The sequence below is a fragment of the Anopheles gambiae genome, chromosome 2, assembly GCF_943734735.2.
Source record: "Anopheles gambiae chromosome 2, idAnoGambNW_F1_1, whole genome shotgun sequence".
NCBI classification, from domain to species: Eukaryota; Metazoa; Arthropoda; class Insecta; order Diptera; family Culicidae; genus Anopheles; species Anopheles gambiae.
The window spans coordinates 21,173,836-21,185,026 of NC_064601.1; the positions used below are offsets into that span (position 1 = coordinate 21,173,836).

An 11,191-nucleotide genomic window follows, 5' to 3' on the forward strand; every position below is an offset into this window, starting at 1 on the left:
TTTGAAATTCAAAGCTTATACCGTTGGGCAGGGAAACCGTTGGTAGAGATAAGACTGGCAATTTGAGATTTTTTATTCGGAACTCTGAGCGTCAAAAAATGGGTGCCAGTTGTAAAGTATTATTAAAAGAGATACGAGTAAAGATCACCTCTCTATGGATTTAAGATTGATTTGACTAAGGCACTGTAACAAATGAGTTTACTTAGTGTTCTTCCTTGAATCTATTTTGATTGAATGTTTCCAAATATGTATTTAATTTCTTTCAAATACAAAGATGCACTCTAACTTTTTCCCTTCAAATGCTTTATTTTGTTGTTCTTGCAAGACATTTAATACAGTTTGATTTGCATAAACTCATCAACATGCAGATAACAAATTGTTTAAAAAAACATACCCATTGTTTCTTATTCTCTTTCATTGCAAAGGAGCATCCTCCCTTGCTACAGTTTAACATCTATCTACCGTATCACTTCCCGCTTTTTGTGAGATTGTTGTGGTGCCTGTATCACATTTAACACAGCATAATGAATTGTTTGTTCACACTCTACCCCTTCTTAAATATCTTCCTGTTAGTGACCTGTCTTCCGCGAATTCCTGACACTGAAACCTAGTACGGGGTAACAACTGTCTCAACGAGTCCGCCAGGAGCGGTGTCACACGATACGCACACACAATCACGCGCGCCACAAAGCTCACCAGATGCGACACTTGTCCTTGCCGGGGTTCATCTCCGTTCCCGGCTTGCAGCCAAACGTTTGGCTAAACTCGGGCGAGTTCGTCAGCACACCCTTCAGCCGAAACTTCCCCGGACAGTGGGAATCGTCGAGGTAGGCCTTGGCCGCCGCCTGCGTGTGCGACTCGCACCATATATTGCCGTACGAGATGAAAAACAGCTGCTCGTGCGTGTAGTGCTCGAACCCGGGCAGCAGCGGATCCTTGCCACCGTTCTTCACGTACAGCTGGTACGCCCGGAACGCCTCCCGGACGCCCCCATTGTCGGCAATGTTTTCGCCGAGCGTCAGCAGCCCGTCGATCTGCAAATGATAGCAGCAATTACGGTTACACGCCAGTTGACAAATCGCTTAATTAAAAACGGCTAGCAAACGGGTCGCCCCATTACATAATCGTCCGCCTCCGGTATGTAGTAGCGGCTGTACTGGCTCACGAAGCACTTGGTACGGTTCACGTACTCCTGCACCGTCCTGTCCGTCCACCATTGGGCGAGATTGCCGTCCTTATCGAACTGACGCCCTTGTGCACCGAGAAGGTAGCAAAACAAATAAATACATACTATTAATCTACATACGAGGGCAACGGGTGGGGTCCGGGGGCGTCTCACACTTACCACTGTCGTCGAAGCCGTGCGTTAGCTCGTGCCCAAGGATTGTTCCCAGCGCACCATAGTTTAGTGCTCTTGGAAAGGGGCGAATTGGGAGGGGAGAAGAAAGCGAGTATCAAAATAGAGCTTCAATGAACGGCACAGCGGGTGTATCGTACACCACTCCCTCCTCCACCGCCCAGAAGGGAACGCTACTACGCTTGCTTTCATTTCAAAACAACAAACACAGACAAAGCATAATCCTCCGAAAGAGACGATTAACCTCGTTGTGCGGATTGCATAGCTTTAAGCGTTTTGTGTTGTGCGAAATTGCATACTTTAGGGCGTTTTCATCGTTTCATTCTGTTCTAGCGTATGTGGCTTGTACTCTACTCTACTCGTCTTTCTGTTCAGAGGGGGTGATTTTATGTGAACAAAACGTGGATGTGTGCATCCTACGTGGGCAGGACGTGCGTAGCGAGCAATCATGTAGGTTTCTACCGGTCTGCCTGTAGCGTTCCATGGTGGTTCAGCAACCTTCATGAAAACTGCGTGGTGTTGAATCGCCGTGCGTAAGCGTTGCGTTCTTTACTCGTCAAACCGGTACGTCTGTACTTTTCTTTCAATGTGCGTAAATGTGTGTGTGTGTGTGCAGAAGTGCACAGTGGGTAGAAGTGTAATTTCTTTTTCTTGTTTCGGTTTCATGTTGAAGATCCTTACTCCAATCCTAGATGGTAGAACGGGTACTGCAGGATTGCAATCGGTATGGCTGCAAAGGCGCAAGCATCGGCCAGGGGCATCGACAGGATTGTGTGGCGGAAAAGCCACAAAACCATATAGAGAAGACAGAAACAAACAAAAAAGAATAACAAACCAAAGTTAACACAGCATATCCCACACCGAAACGCGATCTCGCTCAGACCCGACCGCGGAAAGGAAAGGGGTTCGGGAAGGCCATGGAAAAAGGCCCTTTGCTTTGGCCCCCTTCGTTACGTACTTATCGCATTTTCTTGGAATGTGTGAAACGCGTTCACGTTGGTGGGCAACGTTTCCCAGCTGAGCTCGTGCTTCTGGCGCCAGCGGCGCAGTTTGATGATGTTTTTACGCTGTACCTCTTGCATCATGTTTTCCAGGTGGGTGCTCTCGTTAACTTGCAACTGTCGTGGGGTGGAAGACGACACAAAACAGCCCAATCAGATTTGATTTTGTCGGCGACCACAATCGATGCCCACCTAATGGTGCGTCCGTTTTTTCCCCCAATGGCGTTACTCTTACCCCACTGTAATGCTGCTCCAGCTCCCGATGGTCCAGTATCCAGTCGGGGAAGCCAATCAGGCTTCGCATCGCCTGCGATTTGCGCAGCGTCGACTGCTTCGTAGGCCAATCCATCCACGTGGTGTCGCGCACCAGTCCCTCGAACGCGGTGCGTATGTAGCGCAGCATGTCCTGCACGCGCGGTTTCGTGTCCCGCGTAAAGTTGTCGCTCGAGATGGCGTAGCTTACGGCCATGCCGAGCAGGCGGTTCACCGTGCCGGTACAGTAGAGCGTCCGCGAGCTGAACCCATCGGAGGGGGCGATCGATTTGTAGTAGTCGTAGTACAGCTTTCGCACCTCCAGCGTGGTGTGCAGGATCAGCTCCTCGACCACCGTCCACCAGATGTACAGCTCGATGTGGGCGAGTGGCGTTACGGCGAGATAGTCGACGAGCAGTTTGAGGTAGAGGAGGTCCGCATTGCTGGTGAGGATTAGCTCGTCCTGCAGGTTGAGCTGTGCCTCCGGGATGCCCTCGAACACGCTGGCCAGCAGACGCTCCCAGATCGGCAGCGGATCCTTTGGCGCTAGGTGCGTGTCGGTGATGTTTTGCAGGTCTGCTACGGTGTAGTACACGATGTCCTGTAGGTTGAGTCGATCCTCTACGTTGGTGCTGCGGGATGCGTTCTCTGCTTCACGGTTAAACTGGGATTCAGACAGGGAAGCAAAAGGGAATTATAGAAAGGCTCTTAGACATGGATCATAGCTACTACTATTCTACTTAACGAAGCTTTTTTAAAGATTCATTCATATGAAACTTAAATATTGAGTAAATCGAAAAACCAATCAGATTTCTAAAAGATCATAAATCGCTGAGACATCTCCAATGATTCATAACAAGGGATCTAGTGATCTTTACAAAATCATTGAGGATTCATAAATCATCAGATATTCCTGAGTTTTAACGGTTTTGTGACTTTTTAGATATTCATGAATCTTTCATGAGTCTTGAGGTTTATTACTCTCGCAATTCGAGGTTCTAGAGACTCATGAGTCATGACTCTTGAAGCTAATGACTCTTGGGACTAATGATTCTTGAGACTCATGACTCTTAAGTCTCATATCTATGGAGGGTAATGACTCTTGAGATTCATGACATCTGAACTATTCAAACATGAAGTCCTTAATCTTAAGGGATCAATTAAAGTATCATGAATCTTTCGAGAGTCATAACATTTAAGCGAGAAAATAACTCTTTATAGATTCATGAGTCTCAACATGCTTAATTCTGATTCATTTATTGGCTTTGAAGATTCATTCATATTCATGAACCTGAATCAGAGTTCACCCGGTACTAACCTTAGAGATCGAGTCCGAAAACTGTACCACAATCGTGGCCGCCCTCTCGAACTGTGCGTTAAACGATTCTACCTTGATTGTCGGGTCGGTACTGTTCACCAACAGCTTCATCACACCGATCATGAACTTTTTGTAAGCAGTCAGCGGTCCCACCTCGTCGTCAGCGTCCTCCACCTCCTCTCCATCGCTCTCACCATCTGCTTCATCGTCCGCACTGACCATTAGCTTGCGGCGCGTTCGTCCCCGGCGGATGTGTCTCAGAATGTCCGTGTTGCTGAGTACAATTAACTAATTAATTTAACCACCATTATACGAGCTCACTCGCCCACTTACAATGGCAAATCCGATCCACTCTCGGGCGTTCCCAGCACCAGCCGGTTGTAGTCCCGGTGCCGCGGATCCGGATACACATCCAGCCCGATGAAGATGTCCATCCCGAGCAGCTGCTTGATCTTGGCCAGCGACTTGACCCAATCGAACCCATAGCCCTGAAAGGTGGCCGATGCCGGTCCCTCGGTCACGTTCAGCAGCGACGGGTACGGGGGAAGCTGGAACTGTTTCAGATACTTAAACACCGGCCCATAGCCGAGCCGATCCATGGCAGTGAGGTTCAGGCAGGCCGCGTACATGGTGCGGGCCTGCACGACCGGTTTCGGATCGAGCGCGCTACTGTTCGCCTGCAGGTAGTGGCGGATGTTGCGCAAAATCTTCGCCTGCCGCTCGCTGAACCAATCGAAGCTGACGTACGTGTCGGGTCGCGGATGTTCGTCCTCCCAGTTGCCGCACGCGTACTGGTAAAAGTCCTCGCACGGGTCCACCGTCAGGTCCATGCTGTGCTTGAGGGCGGCCGCCGACCGGAGACAGTCCGCACTGTGGCAGATTTCGGGCGGAAAGTGGACTAAAATTGGAATGGTTGAAGCAATGATGATGATGACGATGATGACGGTGAGCGTAATATTGGGCTGGATGGGAACTCACGCAAGCATGCTATTACTATGATAGCGATCGTCAGGATGAAGATAACCAGCAGCAGAAATAATACTATCGATTTGTGATAATACCGTCGCCGGAATCTGGAGATGAGGAGCCCCCGCGGGGAGAACATGTTGGTGACACATTAGGGGAGGGCGGGCGGGGGGAAAGTGAGATGAAAAGAATGGCGTTAATGGCGATACGATGTAGCGCAACTAATCGCAGGAAGGAAGTCCTTACATTACCTTGATTGGATACCGATTAGGTAGGGATTTCCGGCCGGCGGCGGCACGGTGTGCGGATGGGTGACGGAGCTCTTCTCTGACTCATGCCCTGAAATTGGAAGGAATTGAGAAGCTGAAGGACACATTCTGGCTCTTCCGGGGACGCTACTCTCGACCAGCAAGCCACCGGGACCGGGAGTGGTGGCGTGACACATTTGACGAAGGTTAGCAAACTTTTAAAGCTAATTACTAACTCTGGCTAGTCGGGCTCTGGCTTGCTTTGCTTTAATCAATAGGAGAAAACCGGTTTCCGGATGGGGAAAGAATTGCTTGCCTGTTGCCAGCCCAGGAAAAGAGCTTTAATTTGCGCACTTTCAGCAGAACTGGCTTCGGCTCGCCATGATGAACTGTGCTGCGAACTAAACATTCTAATTACTCCTTGGGTTGGTTTGGGGCTTTTCGCAAGAAAGGGCCGGTGGCAGGGGGTCTACGCATTCGTGGTATGAGGTATGTGCGAGATTAAATAAAATTAGTGGAATTATTTCCTGCAGAACAGGAAGCAACGTCGCTGGAGCGGCGTGCGTGCGGTGCGGCAGATTCCCCAGAAACGCGTGCCACGTTTCACGTTACATTAAAGTAATGCGCCCAGACGGGGCAAATTAAAAACCTAATTAACCAAAAGCCAAACAACTTTCGTATTTATGACGCATTAGCGCGAGTTCGCCTCCAACAGCGGCGAGGCACTGAATCACCGGGCCATCTCTCCCATCGAGCACTGTTTAGGGGAAAAACAAATCTCTAGCCCCTAGCCCTTACGAGCTATTAGTTAATTCGACCGGCTACAATCAGGTCAGGACAACTGTCAGCCGCACTGTGTAGCGAACACTTAGCAGTTCCTGTTCACCCCATGTAGAACCCTGTCCTGATGTACTACAGGGGCTGAACTAGAAAAGGGCATGACGGTTGGATAAATTAGGGTTTTGTGCCACAGCATGACCCCGCTCGGCACGTTGTTCGCATTTGTGGTCAGTTGGTTGACAGATACAATTATGCCTGCCCATTCCTCTGTTGCAAGCGAAAAAATAGAGAAAAAATAATAACACCAATAACGGCTGTGTAACGGGTGTAACGGGCGTAAAAGGCGAATGACCCACTCTGAGCGCAACGTATCCCCGTACTGAGCTTTCGTTCAATTTCCCGCCCGGTCAGTATTTTCCCTTCTATTCTCCAGTTGATAGGGGGTTTGTGGGGGCCTAAGCCGGCAGGTTTATTGACCCGGCCAGATGCATGCATAATTTGTACGTATACGTGGTACGTGGATAGCTGGTGGGGTGGCTGGTGGTGTTGGGGGGAAGGGGCTGGAAATGTTTCAACATTCTCAGTGCAGGGCGCAGCAGTCAGCTGTTTAGACTCTCACCGCACATTACATTGCTTTTTTTTGTTTTTGTTTTTACAATTTACAACCCTCGCTTGAGTTGCTAATCAGGCTACACACGTGACAGTGTTTGAGGTTAGGCATGTTTGCTTTTAATTTGAATGAAAATTAATTTCGCACTTCAGCAACAATAACAATAAAACTGAACGCAGTTCGTTGCTTCTGTACAAATTGAAGCAATTCAAAATTCTATTCCGAATGTTGTTGCAAAAGTGGATTTATGCTTAATTTCCAGCACCCGGTCACACCATTAAAACTGTGGCAAAGCCCGTTCCTAGTTCGGCATGTGGGAAGCTTACAAAAAAGGGGTGGAAAAAACAAATATAAAAAAGAAAACTTTCCCGCCCAGCAGGGCCATAGAAATCGGAGTGACTATGGCATGCTGCCAGCACATGCTCTCATTATGTGAACACATTTCTCCAGAAAAGATGCTTTTATCATGCATAATAAACGTTACGCACCTACTTACTACACCTGTGATTCGTACGAGCATCGCCGGATGCCGATGTCCGTCCCTGGGTATCCTGGGTCTACCCTTCCCCTTTCGGTACCTTAACCTCTCTCTCTCCCTTCCATCTACCCACTCAAATTTCTCTATTTGCTCAGGCTCCGACTTGTGGGCAGGCATTCGACGGTTTGATCCCATTTCCTTCCTTTATTGGCCATCTTTGATAGATTGCTTGCACACTTGCTCTCCTTCCCCCTTATCACACACACGCACATTTTAGGTTTATTAGTTTTTCCAAACAAGACAAAGATCCGAAACGGTATCGTAGCTGGCCATGGTTTTCCAAGAAAGCCAACTTTACCCACCGCACTCTGTACGGTGTGCCCAATGTTGCGCAGATCAAACGATGGCGATGGCACATCGAGCATTGGAAGCGATTTTTTTCTTATTCGTAGTATGACGACAAGAAAGGAATATAATAATAAAAAAGGCACACGAAAGGACACACACGGGAGGATGTTTAAAAGATCTGGACAGAGTCTGTTAGTGAGCATGTTCTGGGAAATGTCATGTTAAAAACAACTATCGAGAAGAGCGCGTGCGGTTTTGCTTATTTATTTTGCGTATTTTTTTGTGTCTACCGTTCGTGGTTCAATTAACCACAGCTCTTGGGTCTGGGTACAGTGGGTATTTCGTTAGTATTTTTGTTTTGTTTTTGCGTTTGAGCGTTTTTGAGGGTCAATCCCGCCGAGAAAGGTCCATAGCTGACGATTAATACCAGTGCAATGGGATACCATAAAACTGTGCGAAACTTAGGAAGCAAATCAAAGCGTGCAAATTTGCTGTAATTAAAAATCACCAACACAATCACAAGCATACAAACACGTAAATAGGCAAGACAACGTACCGTAATCTGTTCTGTGGTTGCTGTCAGTCGTCCAAATACGTTGCGTCGACATGCTGCTGCTGCTGCTGTGTGTGTCTGCGTTCGGACCCGGAAGGCTAAGGCTAAAAGGGGTTGTTTACTAAGGCACTAAAGGATGATGCCGCTATCAACGCTTCTACTGCTGCTGTTGTTGTTGTTGCTGCTGTTGCTGCAGGCCGTTAATTTCCTGCCTTTTTACGGTCCGATTTTACGGCCGTTTCATGTTGCGAAGGGATTAAAGGCGGCTGTTGAAGAGATCACAAACAATGGTGGATGGACAACAAATCATCAACAACAACAACAACAATAGAAAGAAGAAAAACAAAATATTGTTTACAGAACTAGAACAGTTCAGGGAAAATATGCCAAAAAAACACTGCTCGGTCCGGTCCCATCCCGAAAAAGTGATAAAGTGTAACAAAAAAGAAAACCGATTCCTATCGCTTTTTTTATCATATATGTATGTATGAAAATGCTTTTCGGTATAGTATTGTCGATCGATAACGCTAGAGATGGATCGCATGGTGATAAAGTGCGTTCAATTCCAGGCCTGCTGTGTTTTGTGTGTATATTGTACTTTGATTACGTGAAACATGCAAAAGTGCCATTTTCCACTATAAGCCCAGCTCATCTGGTTGTCATTTCTGGGGCCAATTTGATTTTGTTCTCTTTCTCCCTCTCTCTTTCTCTTTCTCTCTCTCTCTCTCTCTCCCTCTCTCTCTCTTTTCTGCTGCATTATTTACATGCACTTTAGCGTTACTTTTTTGTCCTTGCCTTGCACGTGGATGTTCCGTGTCTGTTGACACAATATATCAACAACTGGGATTAATTTCCACCAAAGAGCGGTAGGTGCTGGGAGGATGGTGGAGCAGCGAAAAGGCCGAAGAAGAAAAAACAAAAAAAGCCTAACGTAACTTTAGCCCAGTGACGGTTGTACTAGTGACTGGGTGACTTGTTGGAATTGTTTACACAGGGAGTTGCTCGGGCGCAATGCATAGTTTAAAAGGGACCTCCGTGGTAAGGCCCCGTGGAAAGGAAATGATGTACAGTGACTCACTGAATAAATGGTACGGCTCCATGTGATTTTTACTGTACAAGAAAGCTTTGTAGGGTTATTATTTGTTTTATGTTTAATATTTGAATTATTCCAGCAATGGTATGCTTGTCGAAAAAAAACAAGATACCAAGATAATGAAAGAAAAAGTATTGAAATAAACGTAAACATGAATATAAAACAAGGTTAAAATATTGTAAGATTCATTCTTTACCACATCCCGTAGGTAAATTGATCTTGTTCATTAATTGTTAGTTGATTGCAATGTGGCTAGATTGTAAGGCTTTTGACCATCTGCCATTGATTCCGTTTGTCTCTTATTACCATGAGCTATATGGAATTTTTTATTGGTCAAAATATATAGTTTTTTCTTTATTTTTACCAAGGTTGGGAATGTCAATGGCTTTTGTTGCTCATGCAAAGTAAATCTAAGTTGTTGAACCAAATGTTTGATCTCGGTTTTTTTTAAATGCATTTGGGCTTAAATTGATCCACAAAGTAAGACACATTTCTGTTGCAGAAGCTTATTTGAGGCTCAAGAAAAATATGATGCGTCATTTGCCATCAACATGGTTAGTAGCTTGCTAAGGATACGGTTACGATGATTGCAAATACAATGTTAATGTACCATCAAATCCCGGAAGGCGGTCCCGTGGTACAGTCGTCAGCTCGAACGACTCCAATAACAAGCCCGCCATGGGTTCAAGCCCCAATTGGGACCGTCCCCCCGTAGCATAGATTGACTATATCCGGCTGCGTGATAATGAATTAAGTCTTGAAAGCCTGTACAGACCGGCATGTCCGCGTAGGACGTTACGCCAAATAGAAGAAGTACCAACAAATACAGTTAGTCGCTGTATGGTGCCGCTATAATTTACTTAAAGATGGCCAAATTCACATTTAAAAACATATTTGCAAACCAATGCCTGAATAAAAAAATAAACAACTTTGCTAGAATGAAATTGATCTTGCTTAATGCTACAAAGCTTCTTATTTTGTGATACTATTCTCCATGCAGCTGCACCATAAAATCTGTAGGCCACTGTGTGTACACAATTGATCTTCCCGTACTTAGGGACACGTAGTAAACAACACACTGCACTAACAACTAAGCGTTTTGCTACTGTTTGCAGATTGGCAACCAGTGTGCTAGTGTGTCGATTGGTGGATGACGCTTAAGCGAGGATTTCCTGCTGTTGGCACTCGATAGACAATTACGTGTACCGCAAAAGACTAACAAAACAGGAAGCGAATGGGGCATTTAACATTATTAAGCAGCTTTACACGAGTAGCAAGGTACGGCGGGCAAGGCGGTACCAAGGATACCGGGAACACTTTGTGACGGAAGTTTATTTATTTGCAGCCCTTACTATAGGAGCGCCTGAAGGACTTGGGCAGATACATTTGGGCTGAACTGGGCTAAAGTACGGACGAACACAAACACGCACATACACACACACACACTGACTGAGAGATCCGTGTCTCTTTCGTTCCCTCCTCACACTGTACTGTACTGTTCGAACGCTTGTTTGCGAAACACTAAATCGCCCAGATTGTTTACAATCGCCGTAATATTATCGGCACACAACACGGCCTCTCCTTGACTGCGTTGTCTGCCCTGCCCTCATACACTCAGGTTGCTCCAGGTCCTTACGACACTTTGCGATTGCGAACCGTGGCCAACTGTGTCAAGGCCGGCAAAGTGAATTCAGGTGCGGCAGGAACGGAGAAACAATGAAGAGCTAAAATTCGGAAATTCTGCACCAAACCAATGGTATCACCGGGAGTGCATTTTTTACAACATAATAGCACAAAAAGAACTAAAAAGCGGGCAATAATACACAATACGAACTTTGTAAGTGCACTTGCAGGAAGGTAGTAGTCAAGCACTTCCGCTTACAGGTCGCACCCGATGTGAAGCCGGTCGACGTTCAGAGTGCTCCCAGGGAGTGGTAACCGTGTCGTGTCGGCGATGCACCGAGACTGTCCGGACGGTCGCCGCTCCAATGTGCACAACACACCGAACACAGTCGACCGAAACACCCGGGGAGGGAAGGGGAGAGTCGTAGTCGGGTGGTTGGTACGGGCTGGTGCTACCATTATATTTCCATTGAATGACGATGACTGTCATGGACGCGGGTTCGAAGGACGAACAATACCGCGACCGCGGCGTGTATATCCTAGGCCGCACTAGCACGATATCCC

The 11,191-nt window shown here is 46.8% G+C and overlaps 1 protein-coding gene across 1 annotated transcript; it reads right to left on the reverse strand.

Annotated features, from left to right (window-relative positions):
* Positions 1–295: 295 nt before the first annotated feature.
* LOC1273520 (endothelin-converting enzyme 2) lies at positions 296–10,998 on the reverse strand. The gene is made up of 12 exons (XM_061647289.1): positions 10,839–10,998; positions 7,915–8,177; positions 5,146–5,233; positions 4,907–5,001; positions 4,262–4,826; positions 3,929–4,202; positions 2,594–3,274; positions 2,316–2,475; positions 2,039–2,087; positions 1,346–1,413; positions 1,121–1,251; positions 296–1,034 (listed from the first exon to the last, which is right to left on the reverse strand). The coding sequence occupies exons 2-12, from the start codon at positions 7,964–7,966 to the stop codon at positions 693–695; spliced, it is 2,505 nt and encodes an 834-aa protein (XP_061503273.1). The 5' UTR covers positions 7,967–8,177; positions 10,839–10,998; the 3' UTR covers positions 296–692.
* Positions 10,999–11,191: the final 193 nt, after the last annotated feature.

Bases quoted from the DNA above. Each gene is read 5' to 3' on its own strand.
- LOC1273520 (XM_061647289.1), bottom strand. From the start codon at position 7,966: ATGTCGACGCAACGTATTTGGACGACTGACAGCAACCACAGAACAGAT. The intron at 1,252-1,345 runs GTAAGTGTGAGA...TCGGTGCACAAG, and splicing joins GCACGGCTTCGACGACAGTG to GGCGTCAGTTCGATAAGGAC. The intron at 1,035-1,120 runs GTAATGGGGCGA...TATCATTTGCAG, and splicing joins TACCGGAGGCGGACGATTAT to ATCGACGGGCTGCTGACGCT.